The sequence below is a fragment of the Anolis carolinensis genome, chromosome 5, assembly GCF_035594765.1.
Source record: "Anolis carolinensis isolate JA03-04 chromosome 5, rAnoCar3.1.pri, whole genome shotgun sequence".
Taxonomy (NCBI): domain Eukaryota; kingdom Metazoa; phylum Chordata; class Lepidosauria; order Squamata; family Dactyloidae; genus Anolis; species Anolis carolinensis.
Window position 1 is genome coordinate 33,258,581 of NC_085845.1, and position 19,849 is coordinate 33,278,429.

The window sequence follows — 19,849 nt, forward strand, 5'->3', positions numbered from 1 at the left end:
GGGAGTACTGCATAGAAGAAGATATGACATTTTAGCATGTATTGTAATCTTGAAGATGTAAGGTCATTATTTTGGGATGGGGTACTTGTTTTTAATAATTATGCTGACCTTTATCTCATACAAAGAAACACTTTGTTTCAGAATATAAATATTTATTTGTACCCTGTCACTATCTCCCCAGGGGAACTCGGGGTGGCTCACAGGAGCACTATAGTGCCGCATCTTAACCACAATACACAGTGTACAAATAGCAAATATGGAATACAGTATATAATGTGTATAAAAGCAACATTGTACATAAAATCTCAGTAAAAAGTATAAGAATTATAAAATCTCCTAAAATGCAGTAAAACCTGCTAATTATCAGCAATAACAAAGTGCGGAGTGGCACAATCAGGTCATCAGGCTGGCCAGAATCACATAGACTCAAAGGCTTGTTGGAAGAGCCATGTTTTTAAATTCATCCAAATGGCTGCCCCAAAAGGTGGGGGCAAGTCTAATTTTATTTAGGTAAGAATGATACAGCAGAATTCCTATCAAAATCAGAAGTCAAAATTGCTTACAAAATTTATGTTTCAGTTTGTTCCCCAGCACAATTGGGAAGGTATTATGCTACCTTCCCAAAATAAGAAAGACAAGCCACTTAAGCCCTATCTTTGGAATTCCCTCCTGAAGGAGGTCAAAACGGCCCCTCTTTGCTCCCCTTCAGAAAACAATTAAAGACCTTTTTATGCTCACAAGCATACAGAGAGGGGGACATATGAAATATCTGGCACAAACAAAACGGAATAGAATATGGAAATGGCTTGTTTCTCTGACTTTTTAATTTTAATGTTTAATTCTTATTAGTCTCAATTTTTAAGTATTGTTTTTAAATGCTTATCAAAATGTGAATTCTTAGTTGTATGATGCCTAATTTGTTATAATGTTTCACTATTGTCTAATGTTGATGTCTAATATGTGGTTATTTGATTTATGGTTTGTTTATTATGTTTTTGGTTGAACTTTACGGCATTGAATCGTCGTTGTGAATCGTGTTGAGTCCCCATTAGAGAGATAGGGCAGGATAGAAATAAAGTTTTATTACAGTAGAGTCTCACTTATCCAACACTCGCTTATCCAATGTTCTGGATTATCCAACACATTTTTGTAGTCAATATTTTCAATACATTGTGATATTTTGGTGCTAAATTTGTAAATACAGTAATTACTACATAGCATTACTGCGTACTGAACTACTTTTTCTGTTAAATTTGTTGTATGACATGATTTTTTGGTGCTTAATTTGTAAAATCATAATCTAATTTGATGTTTAATAGGCTTTTCCTTAATCCCTCCTTATTATCCAACATATTCGCTTATCCAACGTTCTGCCGGCCCGTTTATGTTGGATAAGTGAGACTCTACTGTATTATATATTATCTACACCATCAAATAATCCTGTTTCTTAATCCAGATTATCTACTTTGCATTGGATTATATAATCATATAATCCCAATCAGATAACCTGGATTCAGAAACTGTATTACATAGCAGGGTAGATTCAGCCTTAGTACACAGATGGGTAAAATGCAAATACAGAATAGGATTAGAGTAGAATTTAAGTAAAAAATTCTCCTTTTATCCTAGTTACTTCAGATGAGTTCCACAATATTGTTCATTATGGGAAGGAACAAAGATTTTCTTAGGCAAGGAATACTCCGAGGTGGTTTTGCCAATGTTTTCCTCCGAAATAAAGCCTACAGCACCTGGTATTCATTGGTGATCTTCCATCCAAGTACTAACCAGAGTTGGCCTTTACCCTTCCAAGATCAGATTGGATCAGTTACCTTTAGGGAATTCAGGACTACTCATCTTTTATTCATTTGTCTTCTGACAGCAGCTGTAGGCACATGTATGAACTGTGGTCGGGTATCCATTCACAGTGGCCACTGAAGCTAGCAGTATGCTCCAGCACATAAACCTCTGGTGGCTTTGTATTGTGTAGAAAAGAGAGCTTTTCTATCACAGAAAATACCCTAAAGATTCTTAATTTACGTTCTGAATTTCAAATGTGTTTGTGATGCTTATCATTGTTCTCTATTAACAGATTTTTAATTATTTCTCTGTATCCTCCCAGCCACATCCTGTTCTCCTTGTGCTCCCCTATTGTGCTTTGATCATTCTTACTAAGGGAGTGTATGTCAGCATATATGTTTACATGTAAGGTTTATACTGTGTCATCAGCCAAGGTTGACACAAGTTTGGGGAGCGTAATGTAAGATTTCCACAGGATAGTAAACATACACTACTATTACATGTCACACCTGACATGTAGACGAACAATTATCATGGATAAGTATATAATATTGTGATTCAATTTTAAAATAATTGAGATAGGATGCGCTGTATTCCATACCTTTCTCTATTTTAAAGACAAAAAAATCATAAAGTAACATCTTCCTTATAACTTGACTGCCATCTAGTGATACAATAAGAAAAATGTCTTTCTTTTTAAGATTAGTATCTTTATGACACACCTGTCCAACTATGGGAATGACCAGCTGGGTTTGTACACCTTTGTCAATCTGGCCAATTTTGTTCAGAGCTGGACTAACTTGAAGCTGCAGACACTTCCCCCAATTCAACTGGCTCACAAGTACTTTGAGCTCTTCCCTGAGCAGAAGGACCCTCTTTGGCAGGTACGAACATAAAAAGGAGGACTCCTGTTTATTTGGTGGTGATGATTTACTTGAACTGTTAGTCTACATTGCATAAATGATATTGCAGCTTCCTTGTTAAAAATGAGTTGGGTGTTGTTGCTGCTTTGTTTTACTTTAAATGACCCATTATTAATCTGCATTTAACTAAGTATAACTTCTAGCTTCATATTGTAAAGCCAGCCACAATTTCTTCACTTTTCTATCATTTTGCCTCTTACTAATTTAATAAGATCAGGGGATTTCATACAAGCATTGGCATGAATAATAAAAGCAGATGTTATTACTAATGATGATGCCCATATGTGAATGGGGAGAAATCCTGTCCCTGAAAGAGACTTTGGACAATGGAGGCTAACAAGACGAGAATGGGAAGTAATTTTTCCCCATAGAAAGGTTGGAGAAAGTTCAGACCACAATTTGCATGTAGCCCCTAAGCCTTTCAGAAGATCCAAACCCCACCCATATTTTAAATTCTAGTAAAAATGTGAGCCAAATCATCCAAAACAGCTTATAAACATGGCAGGTTAATTTACCCACCTCCTGAAGCCCCCAGCACCCCCAAAACATCTTTTAATGCACACCAATCTGTTAAAAAATACTAGGAAATGATGGTAAAAGTGATATTGTATTATATCTATACAATGCTGGTGTGAAACAGAGGTTTTAAAATAGTTCTCTGTATAATTGCCCAGTCTTGCACCCTCGTTTATGGGTTTGGGAGGACGAATTGTGATAAATTACCACCTCATATGTCAAGAACATCCTCTAGATCAAATGCCCTTCTACACATGAAGGACACAACTGGATTTAGAAAACTGTGTATCATTCGAAACACGTAGGAATTTAACAGATGAAATAAAAGGAAATTGTTCCCTTTTAAACTATAAGCTGCTTTCAGTGCCTACTGTGTTTAAGGGACAACGATAATGATTTCCTTCCAATAAAACTAAAATGAGCTATGTGAATACCAAAGCAACTGGCTTATCTTAGGTACTACTTACACATTTGAAAACTTGACCTTCCAAAATAACTTTCTGTGTAAAATAGATTGGGACACTTTACTGAGTTTTCAATAATAAGACTGCAGTCTTAGCCTCATATAACTCAATTGTACTTACTCATCAAGTTAAAATACAAAGGATTCAAATTCGCCCAATTACTCTGTACAAATAGTGTAGCTTTACAATGGTCAGATAAAACATATATTTAGCTTAATTTAATTGTTAAACCCAACTAGAGTAGGTCCATTAAATAAAGGGAACTTATAAAAGTGATGATTTACCAAGTTGCCATTGGTTCAGTGGGTCTATTGTAATTGGGATGAACAATTGGATTTAGCCCTCAGCTTATTGTAGTCTTCCAGATGACCTTGAACCACAGCTCCCAGTATTCTTTATCATAAGCTCTGCCGATTTGTACACTGTTCATCTGGTTTATAAAAGAAGTAACATGTAGTCAACATCTGGAACACTTAATTTGCTCATCTCGCTTATTAAAAAAAGGTAAAAGTGTTCCTAATATCAATGCATCCTCTACATAATAAAGTAAAGGCAAAGAATGTTCCCTGACATTAAGTCTAGTCATGTCCGACTCTGGAGGTTGGTGCTCATCTCCATTTCTAAGCCGAAGAGCTGCTGTTGTCTGTAGACACCTTCAAGGTCATGTGGCTGGCATGACTACATGGAGCACCGTTACCTTCCTGCTGGAGCAGTACCTATTGATCTACTCACATTTGCATGCTTTCAAACTGCTAGGTTTGCAGAAGCTGGTGCTAACAGTGGGAGCTCACCCCGCTCCCCATATTTAAAACGTCAACCTTTGGGTCAGCAAGTTCAGCAGCTCAGCGGTTTAACCTGCTGCACTAGCAGGGGGCTCCTTACACTACATATAGTATTCAAAATTAGTGTGAAGACTTATTTTCCTCTATAAAAGTTAGCTATTTTCTTCTTTCCAATACTTATAAATAAGTTGACAACAATGTAAACCAATACAAAATAAGCAAAATTACATTGCACTACTTTCTCCTTCACTTAGAATCCTTGTGATGACAAGCGGCACAGAGACATCTGGTCTAAAGAAAAAACCTGTGATCGTTTACCAAAATTCCTGGTAATTGGACCCCAAAAAACTGGTAAGACCTTCTGGTATTCTTGTTGTTGGTGCTGCTGCTGCTGTAAAAGCCTATCACCCAATTTGAGATTCATTCCATATGAATTAATTTAGCAGAAGATTCATTGGCAGCAGCACTAGACTAGAACTTAACTAAACTGCAACTCAATATAGCATAAGACTGTACTGCTTGTTTAAAAAATTATGCAACTGCATTACAGCCATATACTCAAAAATTGCTGATATATTTTAAGTTACAGTGGGAAATATGTGGTTCCCCAGGTGATGTTGAATTAGCATCTCCCAACATTTCTCATCTATAGCTATTCTAACCAGGGGCAGTTTTACACGGACACAATATCCCTGGGATGATCCTTAGTGTCAGACTCTGGATTGGCCACAGCATGGACCTTACGGCCAGCTCCAGGCCAATTTGGAGGTGAGAAGGAGTCATTACCACCAGCCTCTGGGCTAGTGTAGAGACAGGAAGGAGTCCTGACCATACCCTTGGTTCTTGTCATAGCAAAATGGTTGGTGGCTATTGCTCATCACCTGGATTTGTGTTGAACAGATGCCAGAGAAATTTTGGAGAAGGGAGGGAGGAAAGGAAGAATCACTTCTGCTTCCCCCCCACCACCACCACCACCACCACCACCACCAATCAATCCTGCAAGTTGTTCGAAGACATTGCAGGCAAGGAGAGGTGGCCACCAGCCATTTTGTGCCCAGTGGCCATCGCTGAAATGAGAATGGAGGGGAATGGTAAATGCCATTCTGTGTCCCCAAGTCACCTGAGGAACACAGGATGGTCATGGAAACAGCTGTGGTCAGTTCTGTCTCACAACCATCCTGACTGTTTACATGGCCCCAAAGTCACAGTTTGTTCCAGGTTCTTGGAGAAACTCCAAAGCTATCTGCCACTGTTGTTAATATGGTTTAAGGCCACATTAAGTGGTCTTGGTCTGCTTTAATCCAAATCAACTTTATGCATTATGTAGCCACCACAGAGCTGATTCTACCCTCCTTCAGAGCTAAGTTTTGACATAGTTGTGCTAGGAGTGGTTGTGTAAAGGGCCATAGTATTCATAGACTTGTGAATGGACCAAATAGAAAAGGCTATCCCATATTATGTTTTTCCCTTAGTAGATGTCTTTCTGAATTAACATGGCCATCTCTAACCATTTGTCAGGGATGCTTTGATTGTGTTTGGCAGGGGGTGGAACTAGATGGCCCACGTGGTCTTTTCCAAATCTATTGTTCTATGGTTCTATATATGCTGCCTTTTTAGCACCAAATGAATGCTTTTTAAACAATTGATCCTGTACAGAGTATAGGGGAAAGATGTTTTCAACCACTGTAAATTGGCTTTAGTTTTTTTTAAAAAAAAAATCACGTTATTGTTGATCCAAGAAATCTTATTAAATGCAAGCTTTTTTCCAGTTCATCAAATAAAGCTTTGTAAACATTTAATATATTTTTCAGTTATTTGGTGGCAAAAATAGGTATAATGTTCACCAGACACTAGGAGGAAAACAGCTGTTTCGTTTTATATTAAATCAGGACCAGCTGGCAGAATGTGTGAGTCTTGTCTCAGTTGTTCAATTTCTTAATTCTCTTTGCAGGCACAACAGCTTTGTATTTGTTCCTGATTATGCATCCTTCCATCATTAGTAACTCCCCCAGCCCCAAAACCTTTGAGGAGGTACAGTTCTTTAATAGAAATAACTACCACAGGGGGATTGATTGGTAAGATGGGTTACTAGTATAAATCTAACATTTCTATACTGTGCACAATATAAACATGGCATTACCATATCTAATGTGAGTGTGTCTGTGCAGAATAAAATGGACTTTGTCTACTAAAAATTAAATGTGTGCAAATAAGCTCAGCTATCTATGCAATAAACACCTGTGATTTCTCCTCTTGCTTCTCCTTTGTTTTTAGAAAACACCTGCACATCAATTATATACTTATGACTGTATGAGCTCTGAGAATATTGATTAGATTTCAGTTCAGGGTATTCAGCTGTGCGCTAACTGGCAATCAGATATTGCATAAGCACTTAAAAGTTTAAGCCTAACTAAAACAAGGTGTATCACCACTGGAGGCAGAGCTTCCGTCCCTTAACCCCCTTCCAGGGCCAGATGATATTAAAAGTCATGGTTGCACATCCTCACATCTTGCCTTTCTCCACCTGATGCTTCACACAAGAACTCAGTTGTATTCTTATTTCCATGGAGAAGGTGAAAGAGGCAAGAAGCACTGGGTCAGCTTTCGCAGATGTCAGATGAGTCCTTAGGATGGGACTCAGATGTTTCCTGCAAACTCTGATTAACAGCATGTAAGGTTTTGCTTGTCTTCACTCTTGCCCACAAGGGAAAAGATGGGAAGAACATTAAGATGGTGCTGGCAGGATTCTCCTGACCCCAGACATCAATGGTCTTGACTGCAAGGGGTTTTCAGGTGTTATGTAGAGGAATCACAAATTATATCTGCAGTTAGAAACAGAAGGAGACATCAGAATATGACCTGTGTGATACCTGGAATCTCACACATCCAGAATTGTTCTTGGAAATTGGGTGGAGAAAAGAGGTAAAACAACTACAAACCAATTGGTTTGAATTTGCTTCTGTAGCTGTCCCTTTAAGGCAGAAAAGGGTGGGACTAGCAATTAATGTTTTAAATAGATAACCTCCCCAGACACACACAGGTTTAACATATTAAAAACCTATTTTTCAAAATCAAAGGTAATTTCTCCACCAACATTTTTTAAAGAAAAATTGGCAGTCTATGTGTTGTCGAAGGCTTTCATGGCCGGGATCACAGGGTTGTTGTATGTCTTTCGGGCTGTGTGGCCATGTTCCAGAAGCATTCTCTCCTGACGTTTCGCCCACATCTATGGCAGGCATCCTCAGAGGTTGTGAGGTATGGATAAACTAAGTAAGGAAAGGAAAGAATATATATATCTGTGTAGAGTCTGGGGTGTGGCAAGGGTCCTTTGTCAATGGGAGCCAGCATTGATGTTTCAGTTAATCACCCTAATCAGCACTGGAGATGTTTTTGTCTCTTGCCTGGGGGCATCCTTTGTCAGTCAAGCCCTCAGAGTTTTGGTTCCCATCTACTGTTTTGATTTTGTAGTTTTGTAATACTGGTAGCCAGATTTTGTTCATTTTCATGGTTTCTTCCTTTCTGTTGAAATTGTCCACATGCTTGTGGATTTCAATGGCTTCTCTGCATTGGACAATTGCAACAACTATCATGTCAGACTACACAGAGAAGCCATTGAAATCCACAAGCATGTGGACAATTTCAACAGAAAGGAAGAAACCATGAAAATGAACAAAATCTGGCTACCAGTATTACAAAACTCCAAAATCAAAACAGTAGATGGGAACCAAAACTCTGAGGGCTTGACTGACAAAGGATGCCCCCAGGCACCAAATATATTTGCTAGAAAATATGTCTGAGTGTAGTTTTTAAGACTTCTAAAGTGTTCTAAGAAGTATTTTTTTTTTGTAGGTACATGGACTTTTTCCCCACACCATCCAATGTCACAACAGACTTTCTCTTTGAGAAGAGTGCCAACTATTTCCATTCTGAAGAAGCCCCTAAAAGAGCAGCTTCTTTGATTCCCAAAGCAAAGATTATCACTATTCTCATTGATCCATCAGATCGAGCATACTCCTGGTATCAGGTGGGAAATTTAAGAATTAATATAGGTGGTACATTAAAATATAACAAATAATTGCAGGTTATTCAAATGTTTAAATATTTTTACATCCTTTCTTGTCTACTTTGCCCTAAAGCTGTGAATAGAACTGTATATTCCACCTCCAAACAGCTCAACAGAGAATTTTGCCAATTTATTGGAGATGCCCTGTGGTCTCATTCAAATAGCAGGTGCAGGTTTCCCTCTCTAAAATAAGGCAGCATTCGGCAAGGCAGTTCATCAAATGTATTGGACCTAAACAAAGTCAAAAAAGATTTTAACATTTATTTCTACATAGTTTTATATAGTTTTTCTACTTTCATCTTATAACAAAGTTTCTTAACCATGCTCATGGGGTCCATTCATACTATATAATGGCAGCACTACATTCCATTGTAATTGTCATAACATCCCTGGTGAAGCATTAGATAGAGCTGCCTGGTTGCCTCTTCTAAATACCCATGCTAAACAGTTGAAGAGAAATTTTAACAGCCACCTTGAGTCCCCTTCGGGGTGGAGAGAGGTGGGATATTAATGGGGATAATAATAATAATAATAATAATAATAATAATAATAATAATAATAATAATAATAATACACAAAACAACTGGAAAAGCTGACACAATATGAGGATTTAAAGATCGAATTGCAAAGACTCTGGCACAAGCCAGTCAAGGTGGTCCCAGTGGTGCTCGGCACACTGGGTGCAGTGCCTAAAGACCTTGGCCTGCACTTAAACACAATCGGCCCTGACAAAATTACCACCTGCCAGCTGCAGAAGACCACCTTACTGGGATCTGCATGCATTATTCGCCGATACATCACACAGTCCTAGACATTTGAGAAGTGTCCGACGTGTGATCCAATACAACAGCCAGCAGAGTGTCTGCTGTGAACTCATCTTGTTGTGTTTCAAATAAAAATAACACTATAATTGTGTAGTGTAAATGAGGACCCTAGGGTGGCTAACAACTTGGGAATATTTATTCAATTCATTAATTTCATAGTAATTGGATTTTTTCTTGTTTATATGAATTAAAAGAAAAAGATGGCATTTAAGTGTAAATTGTATTGAATGAAATTAATCTTTTATAAGTTTATAAGCATATGCATTTCTGTTGAGAATTTCCATTTGTCTTCTAAAAGGGTCTATGATTCAAAAAGGTTAAGAACTACTATCCTTTTGTGTATAGCTCATTAGCCTTTTATTCAAAGCAAGCAATGTGGCATCATTGCTGGGATTTATCATACACTTTTAAAAATACATATACTTAATCAGACTAATCTACATAAATTAAGAGTCTAGAATTTTTACATACTGAGTCTGGGCACTGTAGAAGAAAGCAGTTCAGAAATAAAGGAGGCATTCCTTTTTTTATTGGAATTTTTATTGCAATTTTTTATTGAAATTTCAGTGTGAGAGGGTATATCAACAGTTAATCAATTGTCACAGTTCTTACCAGTGTCAGCAGTTCTTCTTCTTCTTCTTCTTCTTCTTCTTCTTCTTCTTATTATTATTATTATTATTGTTATTATATTTTAAAATGTTCATTTTAATTTTCGTGTTGTATTTTTTGATGTTGTTTTATTTTGCTTGTTTGTTTTATCTGGGCTTGGCCCCATGTAAGCCGCCCCGAGTCCCCTAGGGGAAATGGAGGCGGAGTATAAAAATAAAGTATTTATTATTATTATTATTATTATTATTATTATTATTATTATTATTATTCCTAGAGACTGAACACTTCCTTACAAGTCAATGATCATGGCAAAGAAGAATCCTTTTAATATTCTGTGTGGCCACTCTGATTTACAATGGCTGTTCTTTCTACAATATTATCTTTACAGCATCAGAGATCACACAAAGACCCAACTGCTCTAAAATTCACCTTCTATCAGGTGATCACTGCTGGCCACCATTCCTCACCTGACCTTAAGGCTCTGCAGAAGAAATGCCTGGTACCTGGATGGTATGCCACCCATATAGAAAGATGGCTCACTTACTTCCCAGCTTACCAGGTAAACAACAGTGTTTTAAAATAACTATCCCATATCTCTTTGCGTGTTTTTATTCAAATAATATTTTAATTAGATATTGTCCAATAGATTAAAGAAAAAAGGAATATACAGACAAAAAGAAAAAATATTTTAAAAAGTATAGAAAGAAATAGAGAGCAACAAAGAGCAGGAAAAAAAGGATTTACATTCAACTTCCAACCTTTCTAAAGATTGTTATACACCTTACTATATAAAATAACTTATTCAGCTATAAGCACTATTTATATATTTCCTCATAATAAACTTTGTCGTTTCTTCTCAATTTGGTCATCTTTTAATCCTAGTAAAACAATTATGGTTTCAGTTGAATATTAATTTTCAAACTTTACTGCATCAAGCTATGTATCAGGCTCCAAAATTTCTTAGCTGTCCCACAAGTGAGAAAATGTCCCAACCTCCTCACTTTTCCCATTTTGGCCAGGTTTATTGGAATCAAATACCTATGATGCATCATTTTATAGAAATTTTCTTTTAGATTATAACATACTGTAAATCTAATTCTCTTTGACCACATTTTCGCATTGTGCCACCTGTATATCATTTTCAAAATCCAGAAACCGCTTTAACATGCAGTTGTTAACTTGTTCCTCTTCCAATTCAATGTTTAACAAAGGTTTATCTCTTGCCAATCAAATATTCACCATCTGTACATAACTGCATCTCAAATACAGATATATTCTTTTCAAAACTATACATTTTTAATACATGTTTGAATTTTTCAAATATTTGTCGATATCTCTTTGAATATCCTTTTGTTTCAGTTGCCAAATTGATAAAAAGGTCTACAAACAAACTCCTTTTGGGAATGAATGAGGGAGTTATATTTAGTCTGGAAAATGGAAGATGGTGAGGTGATATAATAGCTGTCTTGAAATATCTGAAGGGCTATTATAGATGATAGAATGACCTTGAGTTCTGCTGAATGAATTCAAATGAATGAATGAATTCAAATTTGGAAATAGATTGTGACTAGTTAGGAAGAATTTGACAATGACTTACTCAATAGTACAGTAGAATGTGGTGGACTACCTTTTCTGGAGGATTTTAAACAAAGGTTAGGTAGTTACCTCTTGAATATTTTAGCAGTGAATTCTTGTATTGGCATAGGGTTGAACTGCCAATGAAGTACACATAGAAAGATGATGAGCCCCCTTCAATTCATTAATTATAGTAAAGGTAAAGGTTTTCCCCTGACGTTAAGTCCAGTCGTGACCGACTCTGGAGGTTGGTGCTCATCTCCATTTCTAAGCCGAAGAGCCGGCATTGTCCGTAGACATCTCCAAGGTCATGTGGCCAGCATGACTGCATGGAGTGCCGTTACCTTCCCACCGGAGCAGTACCTATTGATCTACTCACATTTGCATGTTTTTGAACTGCTAGGTTGACTCAGTTCCTTTACTACTTTACTATGAAGGGCAAAATTTTGCACTTAAGGAATTTGCATTTGACAATAATGTTCACTGAAAGGCATTATTTGAGCAATTGTCTGGATCCTTCTGGATATCACAAATAGTAGGGTCTTAGAGGGATAGCACGACATAAAGTAATGGCGATAATGATTATATGACATGCTGCTGTATTTTTCCTTCTCTAATTTTGAAATGTGTATACTTTCTGCCTCTCTAAGCTCACTGGGGTCCTAGGAGTCCAAAGCAGAGGGCCTGCACAATGAACTTCCATACAAAAGGGCACAAGCCATCTTTTCATTACTCTTAAGATTCGCTTTCCCACTAAGATCATGTCAGATTCACAGAGTACTATGAATCACTCTCTGTCAACTCAAAATGCTTGGTCTCAAGCTACCAGCTCTCAAATCTGCAGCCCAGCAGGTTTATATCCTAGAGATTTCTGCTCAGCCATGATGGTCCTAGAGGATTACAAGCAATTAAATTATGGCACATACCTAAAACAAACCAAGTTCCTTGCTCTATTTGTGACAGTAACTGTCACTAAACTGATTTATATTCTTGAAAGATATGCACATGTACGTTACACTGTTTGCTCTTTCATCAAACTGCTTTTGAGTTCATTTTCAGTATGAATCACGTTTGGTTTCCTGCTGATAGATCTAATTTGTGTAGGTCTTTCAGCTTTATTTCTCTGCCTTCACTGATGTTCCAAGCAGCTTCCAATTTAATATTATTTCAGATTTAATTAGTGAGCCATTTACCTCTTTCCTGGATCATTAAAGGTGGTGATAAATATGAATGGACTTATTACCGATCCCTGGGGCACCTCTCTTCCTTTTAAACACTAAGCTTCATACACATGAAAAAATGAGCTTGAAGTTTGACAGATAATGAATTTTAAATGCAGTTTTCATGGCTAACTTTTCAAATTTTTTTCCTCCTTCTTTTCCCCCTTAGTTGCTAATTATAGATGGACAGCAACTAAGAAATGACCCAGCAATCGTGATGGATGAAGTGCAGAAGTTTCTGGGAGTTACCCCTCATTATAACTACTCAGAAGCCCTAACGTGAGCTAATTCCATGATTTCTTTATTGGATATGCGTAGTGAGCTAGCATGGTGTATTGGTATAGGCATTGAAGTTTTGCTCTAGACACCAAAATTCAAATCCCCACTGAGCCATCAAAACCCACAAGAGTGACCTTGGACAAATCACACAGAAAGGCAATGGCAAACCCATTCCCCATCTTCAAAAAGCGGGGGAAGAGGACCTAAGCAATTACCTCCCAGTCAGCCTAACATCAAAAACAGATAATTAAACAGGCAGTGTACGCATTTACAATGCAATGCCATGATCACGAAAAGTCAAAATGGGTTTCTTTAAAGCAGGTCATGCCAGGCTAATATTATATCTCTCTTTATATTGAGTTACAGATTTGATAGCTGAAAGGAATGCTGTGGATGCATCATATCTTCTTTTCAGTAAGGCCTTTGGCAAGGGTCTCTCATGATCTTCTTGCAAACAAACTAGTAAAATGTTGGCTAGACAATACTACTCTTGAGTGGATTAGTAACTGATTGACCAGCTGAATCCGAAGTAACTAGTGGGCTGTCATAGGGGTCTGTTCAAAATCTTTGTCAATTCATTGGATGACGGAATAGAGGAAATGCTTATCAAATTTGCAGATGATACCAAATTAGAAGGGGTAATACTCCAGAGGACAAAATGAGAATTCAAAATGTGCTTAACAGATTGGAGATTTAGGCTAAAACTAATTAATTCCAACAGTCAGAACAAAAGCACTGATATAGCATGGGTGAAACCAGTCTTGACAATAGTACATGTGAAAGGGATTTAGGAATCTTAGTAGACCACAAGTTAAAAGAAGTCAACAGCATGATGCAGCAGCTCAATATGATTCTGGGCTACATCAGCAGGAGTATAATGTCTGAGGCCAGTTCACAGTCCCTCAGACTGTTGGAGGGCTGGACTATAGTTTGAAAAAAACATTAATTCATGCACAAAACATGCACAAATTTTATTTGTAGTGCAAAAAAATATGAAAGAACAATACAATATTTAAAATGAAGAACAATTTTAACCAACATAAACTTGCCAGTCTGTCAATGGGAGGTGTAAGCCTGCTTTTGGCTGATGAGATTGTCAAGTTAATTAGGATTGTTGTTGTTGTGTGTCTTCAAGTTTTTTCAGACTTAGGGTGACCTTAAGTCTAAAGTTTAGGGCAGGGGCTGGGTAAATGACCTTGGAGGGTCAATTCTAGCACACGGGCTTTAATTTGGGGAACACATACTAGATAGTGTTTATGGACCTCTTCACATGGGGCTTTTTCAGCTCTCTTTTTGCAGTTTTGGTCGGGCCTGGACAGGGCCTGCCAAGCCTCATCTGATGCTCGGCAGCCCCATCCACTTTTCTCCCCTTTTCCCCATATGATGAGGGAAAGCGCAATGGGCCAACACGCGTTGCTGCCCTTTCTCCCATCTGATGGGGACAGGGACCTGCCTTGTCCCGTCCTCACCATTTGATGGTGGAAGGAGGGATGGCGTGAGGGGCACCATGAGGCACCCAGCACAATTTCCCTTTCGTCAACAACTGCCCCAGGGGCAGTGTGAAGAGGTCCAAAGTTTAGTTCATCTTCAATATGATATCTTTTCAAATATTTAAAGATAGCTATCATGTCATCTTCTAACTTTCTCTTCCCTAGGCTAAACCTACATAGTTCCACAAGCTATTTTTCATAGGGCATGGTTTCCAGACCTTTTACCATTTTGGTCACTCTCCTCTGAACACATTCTAGTTTGCTAATATCATTCTTAAATTGTAGTGTAAGAAACTGGACATTGTATTCTAGGTGAGGTCTGACCAAAGCAAATGGCCATATTTAAATATTTGAAAAGATGTCATATTGAAGATGGAAACTGACTTTCTGCTGCTCCAGAAACTATGACATGGAGCAAAGATAAGAAAAAAGATTCTATCTAGACATAAGAAAAATATTCCTAACAGTAAAAGCTGTTTGATAGTGGAATATGCTGTTTCAAAATATGTTAGAGTTTCCTTTTTGGGAGGTTTTTAAACACCTGCTGGATGGCCACATGTCAGCTGTGCTTTGATTGTTCATCCATCATAGCAAGGGGGTGGACTGGATGGCTTTTGTAGGCTCTTCCAACTTTATAGTTCAAACTATGATTATGGTCCTAGCTTATCCTGAAGCTGACATTCATAGTTTTCCGAATTAGACAAAACAGGAAAATTTGTTGAGTTTTAGATGTTTTTGTCGCATTTGTTTGGTCAAATAAGGAAAAAGGAAGGGGATGAATATGAAGACAAGGGGTTTGTTTAAACCTCCGCTTATGAAGCTAAAATGTACCTTTATCAGGCATTATGGATCTGATTTCTCAGCTCAGAAAAGGCTAACAGAACTGCACAAGAAGAGCATTAATATGTTCTTCTCTGCTTCTGTATTTATATTTTATCTCAAGTCCTTTAACAGGGCTGTGATCATCTGAACTGGATCACTACATGTTTTGTTTTTAAGAGCTTTCTCCATTTCATTCCCACAGAAAATAATCTGCACTTTTATAGGAACTATTGACATCAGGATTTCCCATTCTGAGTGTTAACAAGTTACACTTCATCTAATTCACAATAAGCCTGACAACTGGGAAAAAAATCATTTCTGTAAATCATGCTTTAAACATGTCTATGGTGAAGTACTCTATAATGGGCAGACACTAGACAGACAAAGGCTGTCTCCAGTGAATTGGTTCTGCCTTTTGAATGAATAAAAAGAGTGGAATGTCTTTCCACCTCTTTGATTTGCAGCAAAAGATTCACCATCTTTTTCTGGAGGAAGAACAGAAACCACATTTCTTTTACTTGTTAGGAGACACAACAATGCCTGTGTCAGGGATACAGCAACTGCTGTGTATATAATAAATAGTCATGTACACAAACCATTTATATTTAAACATTTATTCACTTGCCCTTAAAATGAGATTGATAACCTTAGTCTGCTCCTTTGTATGAGATTCCATTGTCTGTTTTCATAGAAAGCTCTCAGAAAAGAATGGTGTCCGTTCCCAGACAGTTTTTTTTATTTTAGTCAATCGTGCTGTTTCTTTTTTTCCTCTTCTTTGTAGTCAATGTGGCAAAACTGACTTTATCTTCTGTGAGATAAAGTCAAGTGCATTGTAAAGACATAATGGATCAAATTCACCCCTAGAGTAATTCTATTGAGCTTTCAAATGCTTTTACACCATAGCCCTTGACCTGGATGCTGTGAATTATTCCCATTTGCATCTAATTCCACGTCCATGCTCTTTCTTCTCTGTCTACTCCCAATTGTGAAAAAAGATTTGTTAAAACATGTGCATTTTAAATAACATTTCCTTTTAAATGCTTTAGTATAAATCCAACAAAATTGCACTAGGGGTTATTTTAGCCCTTGAGTATTATTTGTTGGTTTGCTGTTTGTAGTTCTTTTATAAAAGCTGATAAATGCCCACCTTTGGTTACCGGTAATCAGAAGTGATGACTCTGTGATTCTCCAAGTGTTTTTACATTTCCATTAGCCTCAGATAGTAGTTCTAGTAATCAGGAATGAGTAGAATTGTAGATCTGCATCATCTAGAAAGAGGCAAATCTTTGAGATAAGTGGACCACAAACGAAGTCCAGTTTTTGAGACATGGCACTCCATTAGCACTACAACATACACAGTATGTTGCCTAATCTCAGAAGGACCATTTTGCCTCTCTGCTATGGAGGGGAGACAAATAAGAAGGTCAGCATGGGATTATCAAGTAATAGTATAGGACTGACTGTGATATAGTCAGGAATAATATCTCCTGCTGCTTTTCAGAAGTGCCAGGAAATTCTGTTGAGTTTAGCCCCAATGCTACTCAGGAAACCAATAGATCAGTATCTTAAATCAAATACAGTACTATCCCCCCACATCCATTTCTGAAGCAGAATGACTTCTGGCAGAAGTCGTTACAGAGTTGCCTTGGAAGACTTGGAAAATTCCTAGAGGCATATCTTCTGTAGGAATTTCCTATGTCCTCCAGGCAACATACTATAGAATTACCTGGAGGACCTAGAATATTCCTAGGGAGGACTTTTTTGTCGGATGCAAGTGGGTCCAGAGCTTGTGGCTGTTGATTTTAATTAACTTTTCATAGACTGGTTCTGAAAAGATGGATTCTGATTTGTTTTAGACAGATCTTTGACAAACTTCTTTTAATCCCTACACATGTTACATAGAAGTGTGTGCTATAGCTTCTTCACATATGAACATATGCCAAATAACCATCATCAATTTCCAAAAACTAAAGTAGGATATAGATATAGACCAGTGGTTCTTATCCTGGGGTCCCCAGATGGTTTTGGCCTTCAACTCCCAGAAATCCTAGCAGCTGGTAAACTGGCTTGGAGTTGTAGGCCAAAAACATCTGGGGACCCCAGGTTGAGAACTACTGATATAGACAATTGGGTTGGCTATCTCAAAGGCCATAATCTCCATTCACACAGACACACTTGGTGGGGGTGGGAGAGGGGCTGTTCCCCATCTGTGGAACCCCCTGCCAAGAGAAGCTGTTGGCACTATTTCTGTCCTCCTTCCACTGGCAAGCAGGTATATTTTTATTTCTGTCATCTTCTAAAAGCTCTTCAGAACTGAGTTTTTAATGACTGATGAGATTCATCTCTCCTTTTTGTGTTTTTAAAATTGTTTTAAATGATTTGAAGGCACATACACACCCATCTATAGACATATAGTTGACACATTTGTGTGTTGGTGTGCTATAAGTGTCCCTATGTGATGCTCTTTAAAAATCAAATAGTTGGCCCGTCAAACAAATCCTGTGATTCTGTGTGCAAATTTGTGTTGATGGAGCATAATGGGTCCTCAGTGAATTGGATTCGAAATAATGCCCACAAATATTGCAGGGGATCAAAGGGCAGTTTTGAAAGCCCACACCTCATACAGATGACTGAATATATTTTCAAGGAGTTGAATAGACAAGGAAATGCCTGAACTCTTCTCATGACAAATATGTATTCATGTAGTCAACTAGCAGGCTTAGTTATATGTTTTTAGTATTTGAGAGGACGTTTCAGGATATGTTATCTATAAGCCAAGTACGCAAGATGGAAATTAATACTCTGAAAATCACATCAGTGGTACTGATCAATAGAAATCGCTTTGAAGGTGTGATCGCATAACCACAAGTTCCTTTGACCATTACAGAAAAATACTATGGTTTTGTGTGTACCATACCTCATTATACAAGAACTTTGCAAATGGTGTTGTGTGGTCACCCTGTAACTCCAATGCATTGTGGAAATTTCCAGGGAAGAACTTATTCACATACCAGAGATTGCCCATAAAGAGGCTCCAACAGTCACGGCATTCACACATCACTTCAAGCTTTCCCTGCCTTCAAGGAGAGAGTTCAGTTAATTGTTGTGTGCCCATTGTTGTCACACTTGCTTTTAGTTAACAAAACAGTATATTTATTGCCAGGCTTTTGCCGCCTTTGTTCTTGGTGATGTTGACTTCTCTTTCCTATTCTTTCCTCTTCTCAGCTGCAGACAAGAGTAGCTATACCAAGTGAACAAAGATTGCAAATGGCCAGGCAATGACTTCTTTGTTATTTCTGTTAGGGCTGCTATTTAAAGATTAGCAGATATAGCAGCCTTCATGGGAGAATGGAGCAAGGGAAGGAGATTGTTTAGCAGCAGAAAATTGTAATGGCTGGTTGAGCCTGCAGCCTCTCTTCCCAGTAATTTCCTTATAGGTAGATAAACCTGTAAACTAGCTCACAAGTTTAGCAAATAACAAAGCTTGATTTTTCAAATTAATAAATGAAAGCATTCTTCAATCATATAATGAGCATTGCATCTAAATATGCTATATCTTTCAGCTTTGATTCACACAAAGGGTTCTGGTGTCAGCTCCTGGAAGAAGGAAAGACAAAATGCCTTGGAAAGAGCAAAGGCAGAAAATATCCTCCAATGGATTCTGAGGTAAACACTTATTCGTCACCACACTATGAATAAGAACCAACAAGAGATTTTTTTTTTCAAAGTCTGACTGAATCCATCGGTAAATACATTGGTGGTTAAACTTTACTTTCCACATGGAACATGTAAATGATAGATGTTAATTATACCAACTACAGCATTTATTTCATAATTATCCATCTGAGTGGTATTAGTTTTTTATGCATTAAGCCTCTCTGAATGTATAAACAAAAATATACTATATGACACAATGTTAATATTTTTTCATTGGAAATGTTCAAAAATTTATAAGTGAACTTTCCTAAACATGATTCTTTGAGTATCTGCTGTATCAGCTGTGGCACAGAGAAAAGACTTCAGTTTCAGAATTGCTCTTCCTGATTTCCACCAATCAGATATTTGTCTTCAGAGCAACCATTTCAGGTCCCTCTTGGTAGAATTCAAATACATAACCATGTTAGTCTGGATCAATATGCAAGGAGCCCTTTGAGACTCACTGAGAGAAAGAATACTGAATGTATTTGATCAGATGCCAGAGTGGAACTTGCATCTGATGAAGTACACTCAGTCTATGAAGCTTATGCTACAAACGTTTTTCTCTCAATAAGTCTCAAAGGCGCTACAAGATACTTTGCATGAGGTCTCACTTGTTAATTTTGAATAGCCAACTCCCAGCCAGTCAAACTGTCCTCTGTTAGAATGAATCAATTAATTCAAGTACATTAGCTGTAGATTTGCTTTGAGCATACAAATGTACATTTTTTGTTCCTGAATTCCAAAGAGTATGTGCAAGATTACATGGTGGGACTCTTTCTAAAATGA

At 37.6% G+C, this 19,849-nt stretch overlaps 1 protein-coding gene across 3 annotated transcripts in view; it reads left to right on the forward strand.

Moving 5' to 3' along the window:
* The window catches only part of LOC100568181 (bifunctional heparan sulfate N-deacetylase/N-sulfotransferase 3), a 109,839-nt gene that overhangs the window by 71,547 nt on the left and 18,443 nt on the right, over window positions 1–19,849 (forward strand). For all 3 annotated transcript variants that reach the window (XM_062983567.1, XM_062983566.1, XM_062983568.1), the window contains exons 7-13: window positions 2,499–2,681; window positions 4,737–4,833; window positions 6,434–6,557; window positions 8,332–8,506; window positions 10,367–10,537; window positions 12,943–13,052; window positions 18,928–19,030. In XM_062983567.1, coding sequence (XP_062839637.1) covers window positions 2,499–2,681; window positions 4,737–4,833; window positions 6,434–6,557; window positions 8,332–8,506; window positions 10,367–10,537; window positions 12,943–13,052; window positions 18,928–19,030 — 963 coding nt within the window. The remainder of the gene's footprint in view (window positions 1–2,498; window positions 2,682–4,736; window positions 4,834–6,433; window positions 6,558–8,331; window positions 8,507–10,366; window positions 10,538–12,942; window positions 13,053–18,927; window positions 19,031–19,849) is intronic.